Source organism: Rhinoderma darwinii, chromosome 3 (genome assembly GCF_050947455.1).
Source record: "Rhinoderma darwinii isolate aRhiDar2 chromosome 3, aRhiDar2.hap1, whole genome shotgun sequence".
Classification (NCBI taxonomy): Eukaryota; Metazoa; Chordata; class Amphibia; order Anura; family Rhinodermatidae; genus Rhinoderma; species Rhinoderma darwinii.
This window is the reverse complement of record NC_134689.1, coordinates 387,824,146-387,845,679: the sequence shown is the minus strand read 5'-3', so window position 1 is coordinate 387,845,679 and position 21,534 is coordinate 387,824,146. Positions and strand designations below refer to the sequence as shown.

Genomic DNA, 21,534 nt, shown 5'->3' with positions numbered 1-21,534 from the left:
TCTCAACACCATTTTATCGTTTTATATTGTAGATATAATCTACATTGAAAGTTAAAAGGGTTGTCCTAGAATCAACAATTATCACACACACAGGATAGGTGACAATTGTCTGGTCACTGGGACCCCCACCGATCGTGAGAACACGGGTGCCAAACCCCTAGATCCTCCTTCACTGCTCCCCCCCCCCCCCCCCCACAGCGAGGAGGAGCTTAATTGTAGCGGTGGTTGAGTATGCACCGCCACTCCATTCAATATCTATGGGACTGACAGAAACAGCCAAGCGCTATGAGTAAGAACACTTTTGTTCGAAATGCGTAAGCGTCTACATACCTAACTTATGCTCTCTCTGGATTTTAACTTGATGTACAAATAAAACTTTATACGTTTTTATGGATGTGCTGGAGAAAATCGTTTTTGGTTTCCTCCCTATGAGCACTGTACTTGGCTGCTTTAGTCATTCCCATAGATTTTGAATGGAGCGGCAGCGAGCATACTCGCTGGGGGTCTAGGCGGTGGAGCCTCCAGCGATCAGACAATTATCGCCTATCCTGTAAATAGATAATTGTCGATTTCAGGAATACCCCTTACAGTAACTTTTTAAATACATGACATCACTTATCTTGTACTGATACTGAGTTACATCATGTATTATACTCCAGAGCTGCATTTACAATTCTGATGGTTATTTTTGGAAGCCGTCAACAAGCTTCTTGTCCGATAAATATCTAACAGCTTAGCTGAGCTCCTATAATACAGTGGGACTGTTCCAGTGCTTGGTCCAAAAAATGCAAATCACCAGAATAGGCATGGAGACTCTGAGCCAGCGAAGTGTTCCGGGAGATTTCAGCTCTGAGGCCTGCATAATTGTGAATGCAGCATTAGAGTTTAATATTTATTGCATAGAATCATTGTATATGCAGCAGCAAGAGTCAAATAAGTGTTTAGAGTTGCTTGAGATGAAAATGTCATTGTCCATTGGCCCTCATATGTCTTTCTCGGTCTGTCTGGTTACTTTGTAAAATCTTATTGATTACATCTCTTCATCTATTATAGGCTTTCTTTATTGAGCGCTACCTTCAAGAACATACTGGAGACCAGGACAAGATTGAGCTCCTCAAGCAATTGATTGCACTTCAGGTGAGTCATATCTTTGTCTGTACATTGACACTAGTTCAGTGTTCTCCTTCCTTGGCCATGGTCTCATTCAGTAATAATCTTCTGCCATGTCTTCCTCCAGATGCCTCTTCTGGCTCAAGGAATCAGGATCCATGGAGAGAAGTTGACCGAGAACCTACGGCCTCTTCATGATAGGCTTGTGTCCTGTTTCCAGGACCTGAGGGGAAAGGTGGAAAAGCTGTATGGGACAATTACTTTGGTAAGAGAAATTTCCAGTTGATTCTAGGAGCAGAATATTACAATGCAATCACAATAGTTTTTGTTTTTATTAAACCTCTAACCCAACCATTCCTTGCTGTACTTCAGCCTTCCAGTTTGACAGATAGGAAACTAAGTCGTGCCGGCTCTGTGGTCATTCCATATATCACATCTGCCACTCTAAGACGGTTGTCCACGGTGTCCTCCTCTTCTTCAGGGAGCGGTAGCTCCAGACCAGGTTCTGAAGGGTATGTGGACTATAGGTTTTTTTTTTTTCTTACTTTTTAGGTTAAATGTATATCTTATTTTCCCCAGTCTAACAAGTCCACTGTCTTGTCCTTCAGACTACATATCCAATCCCTAATCGCTTTCACATCACAAACATTCCTTGAATCCGCTCTTTCTTCAACTTTGTGTCAATAAAAATGCTTGTACATGCCCTCATCAACTCCCGCCTAGACTACTGCAACATCCTTTTCTATGGCCTCGCCTCTAACACTCTTTCATCCCTCCAATCCATCCTCCACTCCCCTGCCCGATGAATCCACTTCTGGCCTCGTTCCACTGGTGCCTCTCCCCTCTGTTAGTCCCTTTATTAGTCCATAACCTGTCCCCTCCATACATCACTGCCCTAATCTCCCGATCCCCACGCACCCCATATGCCACCCACTCTAAACCTCCTCTTTGGTAGTTTGTCGCAAACTCACCTCATGGCGTTGGTTGTGATATTAATCAAAGTCAATATTGCAGTATATAACTACTATTTGTAACTTTCAATGCCATTAGTTGTAAGATAAATAAGTAGCCATTTTTTTTTTTCAATTCAGCCATAGTATTTGCTGTTGCTACCTCTGGGGGTCAGGCATTCCATAGCTTATCTACCCTAACTGTGAAGAACCCTTTCCTAATTGATGTTTGTCGGAGTTGGATTCCCTTTAAACATAAAGAAATCCTGTGCCAGTTCTTTGTGTTGACCACACATATATTTATACATGTTCAGAACATCACCTCTAAGGCATTTTTTTTCTAAGGTGAAAAGGCCACATTTTTTCACCATCTCACTGAGATCTCCTATCCCATTTAATAATCTAGCCTGCCACCTTTAAACCTACACCAGCTCTCCTATATCCATTTTTCCATGTGGGGTCCAGAACTTAGCTCTATATTCAAGATGTTGTCTTACAACGGATTTATAGAGTGGAAATATTACTGTTCCTATTGGATCACAGTTTTTTCTCTTCCTTTTATACATCCTAAAATCATTCTTGCTTTTGCAGCTGCTGCTTGACATTGAGCACTGCTATTTAGCTTCATATCCTTCTCTTGCTTTCTTATGCCCAGTTTTATGCATTCAAAACTATGCTATTACTGCCATGCTACTTGCCCAGGCTGCCAGCTTAGCTAGGTCTTCCTACAATCAAGCTGAGTTTTGAGCATCCCGCATAGATTTGTGATACATTGTATCTCAGCCTGTATGAATCCGATTTTTCTGAAATAATTTGAGTTAGGAACTTCTTTAAGTCCCGTCATGTGTTCTATATAGTTATTGATTACCAGCTTGAAATCACTATACTATATTAATTCCTCTCTTGTCCTAAGCTCCCTTCCAGAACCAGTACCTCCTCGTCGTGGATCCCTCATTTCTCGGCTCGAAGAACACAGCGACCGAGAGGACGGTGACATCAGAATGATGAAATTGAAGCATAACATCAGTCTTTCTCAAATAGTCACAGAGCGTCCTGGAGAAAGGGAGGTGAGATGCAAGAAGAGACCGGATTGTGTGGGTCAATGGGGTGGGTCAACTGGAAGTACAATTAGAATAACATCATGGAGGATCTAGTAATATGATGGGTCATGTCAATATAGAAACGAGCCCTGCAGCCTCATCGCCATTATGTACCCTCTACTGTTGTGATTCAGGTGTATTCCCAGAGCTTGCCCATCAAGACTCGGCCGAAGAGCCTTCAGCTTACAGATGGACGCCTCAGCCTTCACACCAGCTCAACAAATCAAGGAATAACACCTCTTACTCCTTCCCCTATCACTCCAAAAACCCCAAGAACCCATAGTAAGTATTAAAGACTTTTAGAATTTTCTCACTTCGTTTATAGCAAAATACTATCGTCAATATACAGTACATGACACTAGTAAAGAAAGTAAACTAGCTCTCCTCCAGAAGGAAGAAAACTCTTTCTAGTGCCACCTATAGATGACTACCTTGTAAGGTTTTGTTCATATCTGCATAGGAGCCTCCATCACAAATTCGGTCAAAATTTATGGACAAAATGATGTACACCATGATGGAACCTCTACAGAACCCATTAATGTCAATGGGTTCCGTTGGGTGCGTCTGGTGTCCGTCATGCAATGGATCCAGTACCTCTGGTATTTTCGTTTTCCTGCTTCTATAACGGAGCAGAATAACGAAAATACTGAACGCAGATATAACCAAAGCCTAAGTCACAGTTGTCTTCGTTGTGGAGGAAAGCTTTTTTTGTATACTTTTTTTCCAGGAGGGCATTGGCCTAAAGACTCTTTACTAGCTTAGGCAGATTTTTCTATTGTAGACATTTATAGCATTTCCATAGGTTATGGCATAAATATCTGATAGGTGAGTTTCCCACCTCTGGGACCTCCACCCACCAGGAGAACGTGGATCCGCTGGTCCCGTTCCACAAGGCAACCTTCTCGTTCAGTCTGTAGCTGCTTTCAGCTTCCTCGTCTGGCATTCCTGTGGGTATTTTTCCGATCACACAAAACATTTTTTTCAATTGGAATCATTTAAAAACAAAACTTCTCCTATATGTAGATATTGCTGCTGGATACTTGTTATGGTGTTCCCTGGTGTTCTTTTGAATTCCTCTCAGAACGTCCACCTAATATGTTCAGGGCCGGTGGTCACACATGCTCAGTACTTCGGTCCCATCCCCCAGATCCTCTTGTACATGGGTGGCAGAGTGATTCCTGCCATTGTGCAGGCGGGCCAATAAGAACCAGCAGCTCCTGCTCACGGCATGTAAGAGGGTAACCACCAGGGTAAATACACTTTTAATTATATGTGTGTTTTCTGTTTACAGGCGGCGATGACTTTCACAGGGATAAAGCGTTTTATTGCAGGGTAACCCCTGATGGGATAGCCGGCCTGAGGCACTATGAGAGTGTGACCAAGGGAGTAAAGAAGGGGGCACGGCTCTGCCATCAGAGTTGGGTGGGACCCGCCAGGCCTAGGGCTGTTTACACTGCTAGGGGTCAAGCTGTACATTTGGTGATTTGGCCCAATAGCATTGTTGTTTCCGAACACCATGTTTCGGGGAGGTGGGTACTTATCTGTTGGTGAAAACCCCAAGACTCGCAAGTGTGGCCACATAGTAACGCGTCCTGGGTAAGGGAGCTGTGGAGCCTCACAAAAGAGTATAAGGAGGCTGTGTATTGGCGCAAAGTTGGTGAGCAGTGAAGACTTGTCTTCTTCTTTAGAAAGCCAACTAAGGCCTGGAGAGATGGGTGGAGAGACTGCGAAAGATGGACACCCAGGAAGTAGCTAGTAAAAGTTGTGTGTGCAGTGTCAGATTGGCAGGCGGGGGGGGGGGGGGGGGGGTCACGCACCAAAGGGTGTATAGGGACGAATTGCCAGACAGGGCGGGAGCTGTCCATTGCCAAGTGGGGCAGAAGCCACAGTGGCCTGCTAGCGTCCAATTGCCGGGCGGGAGCCGTGGAGAACAGGCTTAAGAGAAGGGCCAAATTGAAGAGGGGAAAGTCATCATCACCGACAACTATAGTACAAAGTTGCTTTCATTAAGAGACTGTTGTCACATTCGTAACGGTCAAGAATTCTGCCTCTCCAAGAAGCTTCATCTACGGTATAGATTGTATATGCTATTTCCATTGTGTCGGTGCTAATTATTCCTATTAAAGAGGTCGCATGGGTTCTCCGGTGGTGAACTATTAATACTGTTGGTAAAGTACCATGCCAGGGAGTAAGGCCTGGGATCCATTGCAGTGGTACAGATATCTCCCTATGCCAAGACCCCGGTACCCTAGACCAGGGCTCCGGCTACAGGCACTGGAAACATTAGGTGGAAGTTGGCAGAGGGAATAAAAATAACATGGGGTGCCATAACAAGCAACAGCAAAATCTACACACGAGAGCATTTTTTATTTAATATGTAAAGGAATTGGCCCACAATTAAGGGGGGCTGTCCAGGATTAGAAAAACCATGGCTGCTTTCTTCCAGAAACAGCATAACACCGGTCTATGGGTTGAGTCTTGAATTTCAATTCCGCTCCGTTGAAGTGAATATGGTTGAACTGCAATACCACACACAAGCTGTGGACAGGTGTGGCGCTGTTTTGGGAAGACCGCAGCCATGTTTTTCTAATCCTAGACAATCTATTTAATCATTAGACAATCTTATTATGTATGTATCAATAGAATAACCATTTGTTTTTAGTGTATCCCTTTGGAGAATTGTTTTAGCTTTTTTATTTTTACCTTTTTGGCTTATTCAGCCAAAGGTTATTAACTTGTTTTCCCAGGATACATCCAGATATAGTTACCCATGGGTGCCCACATTGAAAGGTGACCCAATATAAATCATGTGTCTATATCCTCTGCATAAGTGATATATTGGCCATTACTCGTACAGGTTTCCCTTCACTTTCTACACATGGTGATGCTGCATTACAAATTATGGGGTCACCTCCTCCACCACCTCCAAAAAGCAGATCCAATGAGGGCAGCCAGCGACTTTCCACAGAGGTAAGAGACAAAACACATTCTAGTATAGTGTATATTGCTGTAGCGAAATTGATATACAGGAACTTATTCTATACATTCTGTCCTTTGTGATGTTCTCCAGATACCTCCCCCATTGCCAAGAAGAGAAGAAGCCAAGCCACCGACGCCACCTCCGAAGGTTAGGAAGTCAAGTGTGATTCATGAACCTGGATTGTGATAGATATTTAAAGGAGTTTCTAAAAAAAAACCTTTAAGACCATCCTACAACTTTGAAGACTGATATTCCTACCAAGGTCCCAGCCTTTGAAGACTGATATCCCTACCAAGGTCCCAGCCTTTGAAGACTCTGATGCTCGTCCTTGTCAGGATATCGTGACCGACACTGCATGGATCTCGAGCGTTCAGTATCGGGGGAATAGTCTTAGAGAACAATAGCCGGTCTATTGAATGTATATGTTCTAATTGCTAAGCTAAATGAAGATTTTATTCAAAGAGAAGACTGATGGTAAAAAGCAGAGAGAAGTCCTCTCCATATAGATATCTCCTCCTTGGTCAGGATCGGCAGGAAGACGTCTGTAACTGTTAATAATGTAATCACAATTTGTACATATGGGACTCGATATTATTGTAACAAAAAAAGCCTCAAACCACTTTTATCTCAACCTCGTTTTTCCTATAAATTTTTAGTACGTTACACCAAGAAAATTGTATTGCACAAGAACGTCAACCTCACATATGTACATAATTCAACGTCCTATAGAAATGTTGGATTTATGGGAGATGGTCAACACCAGCCTTGTTTTTGTATCTATATTATCTCCATGTAAGTAGACTGTTGTTCCCTGTTGTCAGCCATTTCAGGCTAGTTAGAGGCTGACTTAATGTTTTTCATTGGAATGATTGACAGGAAGTCAAGAAATCTCTAATGGTGACGGAAACATTGCTAATGGTTTCTGTTCGTCACCATTCTGGCAGGTTTCCATTTTAATGACGGAATTAATAGCGGAGTCGACTGCGCTATTGATTCCGTCGGAAAAACGGAAACCATTAGCAATGTTTCCGTCACCATTGGTGACGGAAACAGAAGCTCTGGTTTCAGTTTGACTTTCCGTTGCTGGGTTCACCCGACGGAAACCTCAGACGGAACGGAAAGCCAACGCTGATGTGAACCGGCCCTTTGTATGTTTGGTGCAGCTTTCTAATTACTTTTTATTAAAAAAAATGTTTACTTTTTGAGATGCAGCTGCTTTATATCCTGTATACAGAGCAGCTGTAGCCAGCACAGAATCCTGAATCCGTCAGGTTAGCGAGACTGACGGGTTAAGTGTCAGCGGGTCAGGATCGAGCTGTTACCGATCACATCTAACTAAGTTCATAACTTAGATGTGATTGACATGCAGGATCCGCCTGTAATCTGAGACATGCATGACCCGCTATCACTAAACTCGTAAGTGCCGCTGACCTGACTGATTCAGGATACAAAGTCGCTGTTTCTCAAAAAGTTAAAATATTTTTTTTATAGAAAGTAGTTAGAAAGTTGCACCAAACACACAAACGTTTTTTTTTTTGTTTTTTTTATAAATGTGTCTCGAAGGTGTACATTGCCTTTTAATGATGACTACTTAAAGGGGTTGTCCACTACTGACCAACTGATGACCTATCCACCGGACCCCGCATCGTTAAGGCGCTCCGGCTGCCTGCGGGCACCAGATGTTATGGCCATTATGCGATATATGGAGCTGGAAGCAGTTGGCTCCATACATCGCATAGCGGGCATGCTGCAGAATTGCAGCTCTGCTCCTATTCACTTGAACAGAAGCAGAGATGCAGTACTGCAGCTCGGCCGCTATTAAGTGGACGGACCCAACTGCTTCCGGCATGTACGTCCGGTGCACGGAAGCAGCCGGAGCGGCTCAACGGTGCGGGGTCCAGGTGTCAGACCCCCAACAGATCATATATTGATGACCTATCCGGTAGATAGGTCATCAGTTGTCCAGTAGTGGACAACCCCTTTAATATTGCATATCTACTGTTCTGGGAACCTCCATAAACATTTCATAGAAGGTATTTTCATAAGACAGACCATTTTAGAGTTTATATATAGATATAATCTACCTAAAAAGTTTAGTAACTTTGTAAATACGTTATGTCACTATTGTATTTCAGAGCTGCATTCATAATTCTGCTTGTTGTTGGACACACCCCTAACAGCTAACTATAAATTAGATTACTGTACTGTGCCTGATGTAAAAACGATTTCCCAGAAGTGATTTCAGCTCTGAAGTCTGCAGAATTGCGTGTAATACAGGCTGTAACTCAGAATCAGTACATGATAGAGAATTTTGTAAATACATTACATTATTTATGTAAACTGCTGTTGAACGTTGGACATGCCTTTTAGCTGCACCCAAAAGAACATCTTTACCGAATTTTTTTCTTTAAGGGGTCATCCATGATTTTAAAATTGATGGTCTATCTTTAGAATCGACCATCAATATTAGAGCGGTGGGGGTCCGACTCTCGGCACCCCTGTCAATCACCTGTTTAAAGGGGCCACAGCGTTCGTGCGAGCTCTGCAGTCTCTTCAGTGTTTGCTTGAATGGGACAACGCTACAATACCATATGGAAGTAACGGCGCGTGCAAATATGTCCTAGACAGAAACCGATGTAAACAATGAAGAGGCTGCAGCGCTTGCACAAGCTCATAGACCACTTCAAACAGCTGATCTGCATGGATATCGGTGGACCCCCACCGATCTAATATTGATAGCATATGTAAAGTAATAATATGAGTTCTGCTCCACCTAACCCTTCCAGGGAACTGCCCCTCACTCCCTATTACTTATAATACAAATAGTGAGGGGGGGGGGTTCCTAATTTTAAGGGGGAAAATATGGCTACAACTTTCCTTTTTTACATAACTGTTGAGCTGGATTTACACTGGTCAGCCATGTTTTCCTAGTGACCTAGGAAGAGCAGATGTCTTGGAGATCATTGGCGGCAGTAAAACTTCTTACTGTGTAGGGCCAGATTTTCCCTAAGGGTCGGTAATAGATAAATCAAACAAACATGACATGACCCATAGAGATCTTTGCTTGTGTTTTATTATATTATCTCTGATACGAAATGTATAACTTGATCTCTTCACATCTTCTTCCTTCCATTCTCTCCCTCCAGCCAATTCATCTGGAAAGCAAAATAGACCATAAGATTTACTTCTATAATGATGTATTACATCAAGTCTATAAAATACATGTCCCTTTAGGAAATAATCGTTTTCGCTATAATGCTTTGCCCATACATTAGTTTCATCATTGTTAGGCTGGATTCACACGAGCATGTTCGGTCCGTAAAGGACGGAACGTATTTCGGCCGCCAGTCCCGGACTGAGCACACTGCAGGGAGCCGGGCTCCTAGCCTCACAGTTATATACGACGCTAGGAGTCCCTGCCTCTCCGTGGAACTACTGTCCCGTACTGAAAACATGATTACAGTAATGGACAGTTGTCCGGCAGCGAGGCAGGGACTCCTAGCGTCGTACATAACTATGATGCTAGGAGCCCGGCTCCCTGCAGTGTGTTCGGTCCGGGACTTGCGGCCGAAATACGTTCCGTCCTTTACGGACTGAACATGCTCGTGTGAATCCAGCCTTAGGGTGCGTTCACATATATCAGTTGTATCTGAATCAGTTTTTTTGTCTCAAGTGAATACAACTGATGCAAAAATTTATTAGTTGCCATCAGGCTTTCACAATTCTTTACTACAAAATCATCAGTTAGAATCGGTTGTGGTTAAGTTTCTTTCACACTACCGTTAGTATACATTTACCTCTCTTCCAAGCAACGGTTCCATTAGAATTACTATTGATTTTATTTGTAGATAATGCCACAGTGCCTTCTGTAGATCGCTGCCGATGTGCTGGCCGGGGATTCCACTCCTAGAGGGAGCCCCTGATGTCCCTGTCCATATATGGACGATGACGTCAAGGGCTGCCCCTAGAAGCAGAATCCCCGGCAATGCTCTGACCAGGGATTTCACTCCAGGAGCAGCCCTGGACGTCACTGTCCATATATGGATAGTGACGTCAGTGGCTAATCCAGGAGCGGAACCCCGGCCAGAGCGTCGGCAACAAGCATATCCGCTGCAGGAGCAGCCCCTGACATCCCTGTCCATGTATGGACAGCGACAGCAGGGGCTTCCTCTGGTAGCGAAATAGATCCTTATTGTGCTGCTGGAAGGTGCATGCAGCAGCACCCAGCATTCATCCAGCAAACTGTGCATTAAGATAGGATACGGCACAGGACCTCCCAGGTAGCTGGACACAAAAACTGCAGGTAATGTTTTTGGATCCGACTCCTGCACAGGTAAGGCTCTACAACTTATGTGCCAGAACAGATCACATAGAAAGCTATGTGATCTGTTCTAGCATCCGTTTCCCTCCAGCTTTTCTGCAACACACCAGAGGGAAACTGACAGGGACAACTGATATGTGAACGGCCCCTTCGACATTTATTGTACCTGCCTGACAAGTACCACTATACTGCATTAAAGGGGTTGTCCTTCCCTATTAGGGCATATGGACGTCATATAGAGATGTGCCAAATAGGAACGAGTCCCTCTCCATGAGCCAGAGCAGGGAGCCACTAACTATTTGCTCTCAGGCTGTCCATATATTATATGGACAGCCATTCATTTGAAGAGCCGCATGTAACGCTATATTTCCCCTGTTGTGGGCACTGCAAGGTAAATGAGCAGCTTACCCCCGGCAGAGGTTTCTGGAACCAGATCCAGGGTGATCAACTGATGACTTTGGCAGGCAGGGCTGCATTATAGGGAGTGCACCAGGGGCTCCCCCCAACCTTGAGGACCTAGGAAACCTCCACTACCCACAATGTGTAGCACTACTTTTGGGGCACAATGTATGGTAATATTTTGAGAAACACTATGGAATTGCCATTATTATTTTTGGGGGTGGCCACGAATGCGTGTGGATCTCTCTCTGGAAGTCTCTGGCTCGACCATGTCTATAACTCTGATAGACTTGAGCCTCTACTATATATGTCTGCGATAGGGGGTCGTGTGGAATCCAGGTCCCTGTGGTAAGATGAGGGCTTACACCAAACTTAATCCAGTCCTGTGTGTGGGCGTTCATCTGAATTTTCCACCTGGTTCACATGACCTAGGCAAAATTGGAACGGGTGGGGAGGGGTATGTAATAGAAGGCGGTATTATCACTAAGGCCCCATGCACACGACCGTAAAAAACCTCCATTTTTGCAGACCGTAAAAAACCTCCATTTTTGCAGACCGCAATTGCGGTCCGCAAAAATGGACCCATTCACTTCTATTAAACACGGACACCTTCCCGTAGTGCTACGGATTGGTGTCCGTGCCGCAGAAATGTTCAGAAAATGATGGAACATGTCCGTTCTTTTGCATTTTGCGGGCCGTGCTCCCATACTTCGTATGGGAGCACGGCCCGAAAATGCGGGTGGCAGTCGGCGGCCGGCCGTGCCCGCAATCGTGGGCACGGTCGTGTGCATGGGGCCTAAGGATCTACTATGCTATAATGATTCTATATGGTATGATATTAATTTAAGGGGTTCTTGTATTGTGGCATTATAGAGATGGATAGGGTTATGGCACTTTCACACACTCACCAAAGCTCCTTTCATGAGGCCAAGTCTGTTCTGTGATAGGGAACACTCAAGACGCTGAGGCTCTGTGAACAAGGAAACTTCATTCTGAGCCTAAGAAATGAACAAAGGCCATTATACTAGATCATCTCATCAATCAGAACCATAAATGAACATATACTGTACATACTGTAATAATACGATTATGTTTTCTTGTTAATTGCATCAGAAATCAAGTTTATGTATTGCAATTACAATATTTTTGATTGCTTTTACGGGTAATACTGGATCTTCCGGAGACCAGGACAGGTCTGGCTATGGGGTCTGCCACAGGGCCACGCGTTTGTTTTTGCAGATGAGGACTCTTTACCCTATAGATGAATGAAACATGCTGTTTTTAACTGACATCGTATCACTTGCGGAACACTAATTTGACATCAGGTCAAGTACTTCGAAGGATATCCCTTCGCTACGGGGTAGCCAACAACCTGGCCAGTACGTTAACAAGTATATTTGCGTTCAATGGCGTACATATCCAATAGAGGCAGATCATGTGGCTGCTATGAGGCCCTTGAAGAGAGAGGGTCCAGCTCAAGTTGGTCCTATTGTCTATGGGGTGGCAGGATCCTGTGCAATGTTAGCACGCATGGAGGTGTGGAATTGGCCCAAGGGTCATGAGTGGGCATAAAGGGGGAACCAAACAATGGGCCCTTCTGTCCTGAGTGGCAAAATTGGACCCCCTCTTTTATGTGCATCACTGTGTCTATCTATACTGTCCGTATATGAGAGGCGCTGACAATGACAAGAATACATAGCAGAGTCCAAGTAAGGGAACTTCTCTGATGGTTTTATGTGAGGTAGAAGTGGTCACTTCAGTAAGATGTCTTATGTGCGTCACTAATGACGTAAGTCTACACCAGATTCTGGCCCTCTTGTTATTACCTCTGGATAGGAGTCCTGGAGACCTTCGATGTCGCGCTTTCCTCCTGGCTGCAGCCCATAGGACCAGTGCTGAGAATGACTCATATGGTCAGACAACAGGAGTACAAGTACAAGGAGGAAACATGGGATTCCACGGTGGCTCATTCTAAAATAAGAAACCAATATGTATTAATACCACATTTATCCAGACCAGCCAGTGGTTTTATGTATATAACTGAATTATATCATCTATGGCACTTCCCTCACTAATGCCACATTCAATGAGCGTAATGTTATCGCATTTTAGTGTGCATATTATGTCCGTAAGACCACCCCGACGGTAAAGTGGACCAAACCTGGATCACCATGACATAAAAACCACCAATAATTTGTTACTAGTTACTTGTTGTTTAAAAATAAGAACAATTTATTTTTAGAAAATTCTTGTGGGCGGCCATATTGGAAGCAGACACTTTATGCCTGTATGAACTGTGCATCGGAATCAATTGACAGAGAAACGCCATCGATTATTAGTCTCCAGGAAGAGATGGCGCACAGCCCCCTCCCCCCAGAGACCAGGAAGTGACAGGGGAGCATCATAGAGAGCCTTATCTTTGTGTATAGTATTCGTATACAGTGTTGCTATCCTGCCTTATCTAGGCCTCCAGCATACAATAGAGCAGTCAATAACTCACCCACCCTCTAATGATAATGAGATGTTTCTGCTCATCATGTCCCAGTCTATACAGCAAAGCTCACAAGCGGGCTACCGAAAACAGGATTTGTCAGCCTAATGTGTCTGCCGTAATGGCCAGTGTGAAAACCGCAATATTTCAAGATTTGTGGATAGTCACATAAAAAAAAATAAGTGAATGTGGCAAAGCTGCAATACTAGCTATAACCCATGGACAAGTGTGGCGCTGTTTCTAGAAAAAAAAGCAGACAGTCCTAGACAGCCCTTTAATGTGTTCTACATTATTTAAAATTGGTGACCATGAAGAAGCAATACAAGACAGACATCGGGCCAGGAAAGGGGCGGACACAGGAATTTTATATAGTATTGCCTATAACATTTAGTCAAGGGCTCCATGGTGACAGCTTTAGTCCCCATGCTGGTCCCATCTATAATGTCTCATAGCGTCACAATCACATTACACCTGACTTTCCCTTCAGGGCAGCCATATTTCCAAATACTGTTGGAACCCTTTACGATTGTGATTATGGAAGGCACAGAGATGTAACTTGACGCTCACACAATGCAAAACCTGCCACAGGGTCCCTGTTACATGGTACCCATTATAATCAATGCCGTCTTCCAGCACAAGACCCACTCTGCAAGTGCTCTCCACTAAGGGTCCCATATGAGAGGCGAGACCGCCCCCCCCCCCCCTTCGATGACGCTCATGTTTCCTTCTAGGGGATATGAAAAGGGGCTATCCTGATGGCACAAAGCTTTTACATTTTTTGTGGCCCTTTTGAGTAGTAGTCTGATAATGTGGCCCTAAACGGAACAAAAGTTGTGTACCCCAAATCTGTGATTGATCTCTATGTATAACGTACAATCTATAAACAATCTGTACATATAACATACAATTCTCCGCTCTCAACCACCATCTCCATGATAAGATCTCAGGGACTGAATTTGTATGTATGAGCATGAATTTGTATGTGTGTCCACTACATGACCAGGGCAGAATTTTATCCTCAGGAGGTAAAGAATGAAGATTTATATTAAATGACAGCAAGCAGGGATCTTGAAAACCGTGAGGAATCGATACATAAAATATATAGGTATATTAATACAAAGTCTAAGCTTCATTTGCTGAAACTGGAACATTCCTTTAATGTAAAGATCTTGCAGGGGAACATTATAAACATCCTAGAAAGGAAAACATTGGAAGCGATGACTTTATTATCACTAAAGCATCTAGTCTTAATTCTCAGGCCGCCACCCGTCCCTTAAACTAGAACTAGTAACACGTCTGTGTGTTTGTCTCGCTCCTTCGTTATTTGTGAAAAGTTTATTACTGTTCTTTAAAGCTCTGTTTAGAAAGGACGATGTGTAATAAAGTAGATTATTTTGTGGTCAGATGGTCCCCAAATAGGACCCTCGTCTATTAGCCATAGCAGAGAGCGGCTACAAAGAGTTTCTCTCTTTGGAGGACTCAGAACATCCGTGCATTACACAGTCAGCCCATTGATTTCAATAACAACTGTGTAATACTGCCTTTACCCTGTGGTGGCGCTGTGGGGAAATGTAATATTTGCTAATGAGTTCCTCCACAAATCACAGCTGATCGCTGGGAGTTTCAGGTACTGGGGACCCTTCTGACAAAATGGGATTTTTCAAAAGCAGACAACGCCTTTAATTGATCATCAGAACGTCCCCATTATATTGTATTTACTTTCGTTAAAAAAATCGTCTGACAAATATCTACAAAACCTGACTGAACGAGCAAGGAGAATTATACATTTTCAAGCATTCATAGATCATTGCTCATCATTGATACCTATTCACAAAGGAAGATTGCCATTAGATACATAAAATGGTTTGAGGATACATGGCAACTTCTTTCCATTAACAGCGCCACACCTGTCCACGTGTGTGCTATTGCAGTTCTTCCCTATTTACTTCAATAGAGCTGTGCTGCAATACCAGACACAACCTATGGACAGGTGTGGCGCTGTTTCTGGAAGAAAGCAGCCATGTTTTTGTAATTGCTATACAAACTTATTAAAGGGGTTATCCCATTAAATAAGTTTATGACCGGTGAGATCTGTATGATCGCAGGAACCCCAATTTTTCACCAGACCACTTCATATCAAGTCTATGGGACTGAGAAATTGTGAATACATCCCTAAATGTGAACAGGCTAGAAATAAATAATTAGAAGAAAATGCCCCTTGAGCTTCCTTTTGTCTGTTGGCATCGTATCATGCACTTACCTGGACATATGGGTGACGGGCAGCACTTCTGTCAGGTCTGGTCGGTTGGCAGGGTCTTGTCCCCTATTTATGTAGCAGCACAAACAATGCTCTTACAGTGAAGAGATCACATTGACCCCGATAATCTAGAGTTCCCTACTGCTTAATCCAGATTAATGGATCCGCAGCTGGATACATGCCGCACTTTAAAGCTTTAGATGTTGTTTGTGCCATCTCTCCACGAGAGTCATGTATTTATCATCCACTCCGGTGAAAGACAAAACAGGATCGGAAAGTATGACAATATAATACATTTATGGTAAATTTCCTTTCATCCGGCACCAATAGGATCGGATCGGTGCTGGATTATTAGATATTCTGTATTAGGCCCCATGCACACGACAGCAAAAAAAACTCAGTTTTTGCGGACCGCAATTGCGGTCCGCAAAAACGGAGCCATTCACTTTCATTGAACACTGACACCTTTCCGTAGCACTACGGAAGGGTGTCAGTGCCGTGGAAATGTTCCGGGAATTATGGAACATGTCCGTTCTTTCGCATTTTGCGGGCAGTGCTCCCATACTTTGTATGGGAGCACGGCCCGAAAATGCGGCTGTCAGTCAGCGGCCGGCCGTGCCCGCAATCGCGGGCCGTGATTGCGGGCACGGTCGTGTGCATGGGGCCTTATGGAAGGTTTATGAAAAAAAATTATAGAAAACTTCTAAAAGGGCAGAAAACCCTCATTAAAATATTAACACAAAGTCTGCTTGTGTTATACTCAGACGAGGCCAGATGTGCCAAAATTATCAGACCCCTAAATTTAGACCCCCTATTAGACCACAAAATTATTTCAAACTCCAGACCCCAAAATGCACTCAGCCCCCAAAATTTATATAGACACCAGACCAGAGCCCCTAAATTATTCTAACCCCACACCAGATCCCCTAAAGCAATCAAACGCACCCAAAAAACTTCAGGCCTCAGACCAGACCCCTATGTACTTACCCCTTCTGGGTCCCATCTCAAGCCCCACTGCTATGTCCTGCATGCTACTTCAAAGCTTTGGCGTAGGGCCCCAGTGGAATGGGGGGGGGGGGCCTGTTCCTTTCTCAAAGATATCTACCGCTGGGACCTTGTGAGCAAGACCCCAGTGATTGACCTTCGAAAAAGGAAGGGGCCCCATTACATTGGAAACATGCAGCTACAGGCGGCAGACGGGTCTCTTTTTTTTTTTTTTTGTCTCTTTGTGGCCACGTCCTTGATGGCAGTACCAGCCGTACTACCCTTATGGCCGCTTGTCTCCACGTATTGTTGAGTCTAAATTGTTCCGATTTGTTGTACCACGTCTTGTTCTTCCCACCAAACACCAGGTGACAATCTGACTGCTTTCATACACATTAGGCGGTCATCAGACCCAGATAAAATTCAGCAGATCCCGCTGATGTTATCTAATGTTAATTATAAATTATCCACACATTGTATGACTCTGCTACTGCAAAAGGGGGGGCCTGAAATCTTTTGCCCAGGGGCCTCTACCAAGCTTAATCCAGCGCTGGCTGGAATTATGATGGGTATGTACAGTGAAGGAAATAAGTATTTGATCCCTTGCTGATTTTGTAAGTTTGCCCACTGTCAAAGTCATGAACAGTCTAGAATTTTTAGGCTAGGTTAATTTTACCAGTGAGAGATAGATTATATAAAAAAAAATACAGAAAATCACATAGTCAAAATTATATATATTTATTTGCATTTTGCACAGAGAAATCAGTATTTGATCCCCTACCAACCATTAAGAGTTCAGCCTCCTCCAGACCAGTTACACGCTCCAAATCAACTTGGTGCCTGCATTAAAGACAGCTGTCTTACATGGTCACCTGTATAAAAGACTCCTGTCCACAGACTCAATGAATCAGTCTGACTCTAACCTCTACAACATGGGCAAGACCAAAGAGCTTTCTAAGGATGTCAGGGACAAGATCATAGACCTGCACAAGGCTGGAATGGGCTACAAAACCATAAGTAAGACGCTGGGTGAGAAGGAGAAAACTGTTGGTGCAATAGTAAGAAAATGGAAGACATACAAAATGACTGTCAATCGACATCGATCTGGGGCTCCATGCATCTCACCTCGTGGGGTATCCTTGATCCTGAGGAAGGTGAGAGCTCAGCCGAAAACTACACGGGCGGAACTTGTTAATGTTCTCAAGGCAGCTGGGACCACAGTCACCAAGAAAACCATTGGTAATACATTACGCCGTAATGGATTAAAATCCTGCAGTGCCCGCAAGGTCCCCCTGCTCAAGAAGACACATGTACAGGCCCGTCTGAAGTTTGCAAATGAACATCTGGATGATTCTGAGAGTGATTGGGAGAAGGTGCTGTGGTCAGATGAGACTAAAATTGAGCTCTTTGGCATTAACTCAACTCGCCGTGTTTGGAGGAAGAGAAATGTTGCCTATGACCCAAAGAACACCATCCCCACTGTCAAGCATGGAGGTGGAAACATTATGTTTTGGGGGTGTTTCTCTGCTAAGGGCACATGACTACTTCACCGCATCAATGGGAGAATGGATGGAGCCATGTACTGTCAAATCCTGAGTGACAACCTCCTTCCCTCCACCAGGACATTAAAAATGGCTCGTGGCTGGGTCTTCCAGCATGACAATGACCTGAAACATACAGCCAAGGCAACAAAGGAGTGGTTCAAAAAGAAGCACATTAAGGTCATGGAGTGGCCTAGCCAGTCTCCAGACCTTAATCCCATCAAAAACTTATGGAGGGAGCTGAAGATCCGAGTTGCCAAGCGACAGCCTTGAAATCTTAATGATTTACAGATGATCTGCAAAGAGGAGTGGGCCAAAATTCCATCTAACATGTGTGCAAACCTCATCATCAACTACAAAAAATGTCTGACTGCTGTGCTTGCCAACAAGGGTTTTGCCACCAAGTATTAAGTCTTGTTTGCCAAAGGGATCAAATACTTATTTCTCTGTGCACAATGCAAATAAATATATATAATTTTGACAATGTGATTTTCTGTTTTTTTTTTAAATATAATCTATCTCTCACTGGTAAAATCAACCTAGCCTAAAAATTCTAGACTGTTCATGTCTTTGACAGTGGGCAAACTTACAAAATCAGCAAGGGATCAAATACTTATTTCCTTCACTGTATATAGATTTGTTAAGCAGATCTGGCATGTAACTTGCACAGTGCCTGTGACATGCATGCTGCTGCACAGGCACAGTCTACGGCCTCTCCTGTGCCTACCATCTTCAACTCTCCAAGATACTGCTCATAACTTGTAATCATTTATATTCCTATTCTATTAGATGTGATCTGGCTAGACCTTCCAGAACTACTGACTGCAGGCAATCATTTCTACCATGGATGACAAAAGCTGTATTATAATCTTGTACAAAGTACAGCCTCATGCACATGGCCGTGCCCGTAACCACGGGCCGAGATTGGGGGCACGGCCGGCCGCCTGCATTTTCAGCCCGTGCTCCCAACGTATGGGAGCACAGCCCGTAAAAAGCAAAAGATAGGACGTCTCCTATTTTTTGCGGTACACTTCTACGGCGCGGACACCTATCCGTAGCGATGCGGAAAGGTGGCCACTGCCAATAAAACCGAATGGGTCCAGAATTGCGGACCATATTAAGGACCGTGATTACGAAGAACTTTTATGGTCGTGTGCATGGGGCCCAAGCTGGAGGTTGTTGCTGGGGGGGGGGGTGATAGGGAAAATGAGGCTCTGTAACGTTTATAGCTCTACAGACTTGGGCCTGTTCGTTTTGTGTCCGCAAAAGACGGGCACGTTTGTCATGCGTTGCTATTCCATGTGGCATCCGCTGTTGTTGTGTGTTTTTGTGCACATTTCTTTATTTTACATTTTTTTACCTCTTCATTTTTTATTAACTTGTGTGTCAATCATGGGCAGCACACGGATGTGTGTCCGTGTGCGGTGCGTGATTTTCTTGCAGCCATTGACTTCAATGGGTGAATGATGCGCAGAAACCGCACAAGAATAGGACATGCAGTGAGTTTGATGCAGCAGACATAGGTTGCGTGAAAAACGTCCTGAATTGCATAGTCCCGTGTGATGGGACGTTGTTTTAACGACCGTCACACTGACGTATTTAATGTACGTGTGAATAAGGCCTTACATCTTACAGAAGGCTGCACTGTATAGGCATCACCCATAGAATCCCATTGTAAGAAAAAAAAAGACAGTATATATATATATATATATATATATATATTTTTTTACACTGCAGTCTACTACGCTAATTCATACTTTTTTTTCATTGTAGTATACATGCCTGAAGGAGGCCAAAAGGACACTCTTTTGGCCTTAGTCAGGCCAATAGCGCTCTATGGATATACTTAGCAAAAACATGATGTGAACAGGGCCTAATCCCGTTCTAATGTGTGCTAGAGAAAGGGGGGCGTGGGATAGGATTAGTTTCTATTCAATTTGGCTGTGGAGTCGGCCGAACAATTAATTTCTCCATTAACATTCTTTTTCAGCCATATGTTATATTCTTAATAGAGAGGGGGGGGGGCTAGGCAACTGCTTTTCTCTAAGGCCTTGTGTTTCACGTCTGTGATAAGTGCGTGAAAATCACGCGCGTCACACGGACCTATGTAAGTCAATGGGGCCATTCAGACATTGCGTTCTTCACACAGCGTGTGTCCGCTGCGTGAAACTCACTGCATGTCGTATACTTTAGCGGTTTTTGCGCATCACGGACCAATTGAAGGTCAATGGGTGCGTGAAAATCACACTTCCGTGTGCTGCACGCGATTCGCACAACGGTTGTTCAAGAAATGAAGGGAAAAATAAAACCACCTCCTTCATTTCATTTTCTAAACCACGTGTCATAAGGATGACGTATGCGCGAAAATCACGCAGCCACGCACCATTCACTGATGACACACGGAACTGCAACGCGCAAAAAACGCAGCGTTTTTTACACGCGCAAAAGCACACGTTCATGTAAATAAGACCTTAGGGGGAGTGGTAGGGGGTGCCTTTTACCCGTTCTGCTGAAACCTATTTGTCCAGTCCTCACATGCATTGGATTGCTGAAATCCGCAGGATCTCCCAACACAAATCTGATGACTATGACCTGCTTAAAGTGGTATTACACAACCCGGCGTGAGCAATGTAAACGAGCGCTGATCAACAAGATCAAGAGTGGTCGTTACTCTGATCGCTCGTCCCCATACATTTCTATCATGTCGGCGGCGCGTCTCCCGGTTCACACAGGGAGATGTCCTGCCGAAAACAAGAATAGGCTTTTAAAATGATCCAATCAGCTGATGAACGAGCGTCTGCTCATTCGTCGGCTGATAATTTCCCTGTGTAAACAGGGTTATGAGCGTTTTGTGAACGCTCGTTTGCCTGATAATTGGCCGGTGTAAACGGGTCTTCAGAGCTGTATGGCATTATAATCCTAAAAATAATGGGAATTTATTTAGCATTGTACTGTAGTTATAGACAAGTATTCAGGAGATTGTTAATCATGAAAATAGATTGGAAGCCTATAATGGCCCCTATAAATGGTCATTTCCATGTACGTCACTACCTTATTTTTCTTCAGGGTTGGCGTCTTCCACGCTCCGCTCCATTAGAATACAGATAATATCCCTGACCTGAGCCGCAGTGTCCAATGGAAGTCTGAAATCCACCACTTGTCTCTCCAAAGGATCAGACGGCTTCTATGCCCACTACTATACGATGTTTGCTGCAGCTCGGCTTGGGTAGATTGGCTGCTGTGGTTTAGCACTACCCCGCCACAATTTTACCAACACATTAGTGCATGGAGACCCGAGGATAGTTTTTTATAATAATATTTTTGTTGTAATGGATATAAAACTACAAGCATCTAATTCACGAGTGATAAAACAATGATCAGGTAACTTCCACACATACGCC

At 43.9% G+C, this 21,534-nt stretch overlaps 2 protein-coding genes across 3 annotated transcripts in view; one reads left to right on the top strand and one right to left on the bottom strand.

The window, feature by feature from the left end:
• Positions 1 to 7,058, top strand: part of DOCK5 (dedicator of cytokinesis 5) — a 77,223-nt gene extending 70,165 nt beyond the window's left edge. Inside the window, exons 46-52 of the mRNA XM_075858937.1 lie at positions 1,054 to 1,137; positions 1,238 to 1,375; positions 1,483 to 1,622; positions 2,974 to 3,127; positions 3,295 to 3,442; positions 6,018 to 6,130; positions 6,231 to 7,058. Of these exons, the coding sequence (XP_075715052.1) occupies positions 1,054 to 1,137; positions 1,238 to 1,375; positions 1,483 to 1,622; positions 2,974 to 3,127; positions 3,295 to 3,442; positions 6,018 to 6,130; positions 6,231 to 6,326 (873 nt within the window). The 3' untranslated portion in view covers positions 6,327 to 7,058. The remainder of the gene's footprint in view (positions 1 to 1,053; positions 1,138 to 1,237; positions 1,376 to 1,482; positions 1,623 to 2,973; positions 3,128 to 3,294; positions 3,443 to 6,017; positions 6,131 to 6,230) is intronic.
• Positions 7,059 to 9,203: 2,145 nt separating this feature from the next.
• On the bottom strand, positions 9,204 to 16,664 carry GNRH1 (gonadotropin releasing hormone 1). 2 transcript variants are annotated; one of them, XM_075855427.1, is made up of 4 exons: positions 16,596 to 16,664; positions 12,687 to 12,831; positions 11,769 to 11,858; positions 9,204 to 9,295 (listed from the first exon to the last, which is right to left on the bottom strand). In XM_075855427.1, the coding sequence occupies exons 2-4, from the start codon at positions 12,828 to 12,830 to the stop codon at positions 9,254 to 9,256; spliced, it is 276 nt and encodes a 91-aa protein (XP_075711542.1). In that variant the 5' UTR covers position 12,831; positions 16,596 to 16,664; the 3' UTR covers positions 9,204 to 9,253. The 2 variants fall into 2 exon arrangements, with proteins under 2 accessions (XP_075711542.1, XP_075711541.1); XM_075855426.1 differs by lacking the exon at positions 16,596 to 16,664 and adding an exon at positions 15,612 to 15,641.
• Between the last annotated feature and the right edge of the window lie 4,870 nt (positions 16,665 to 21,534).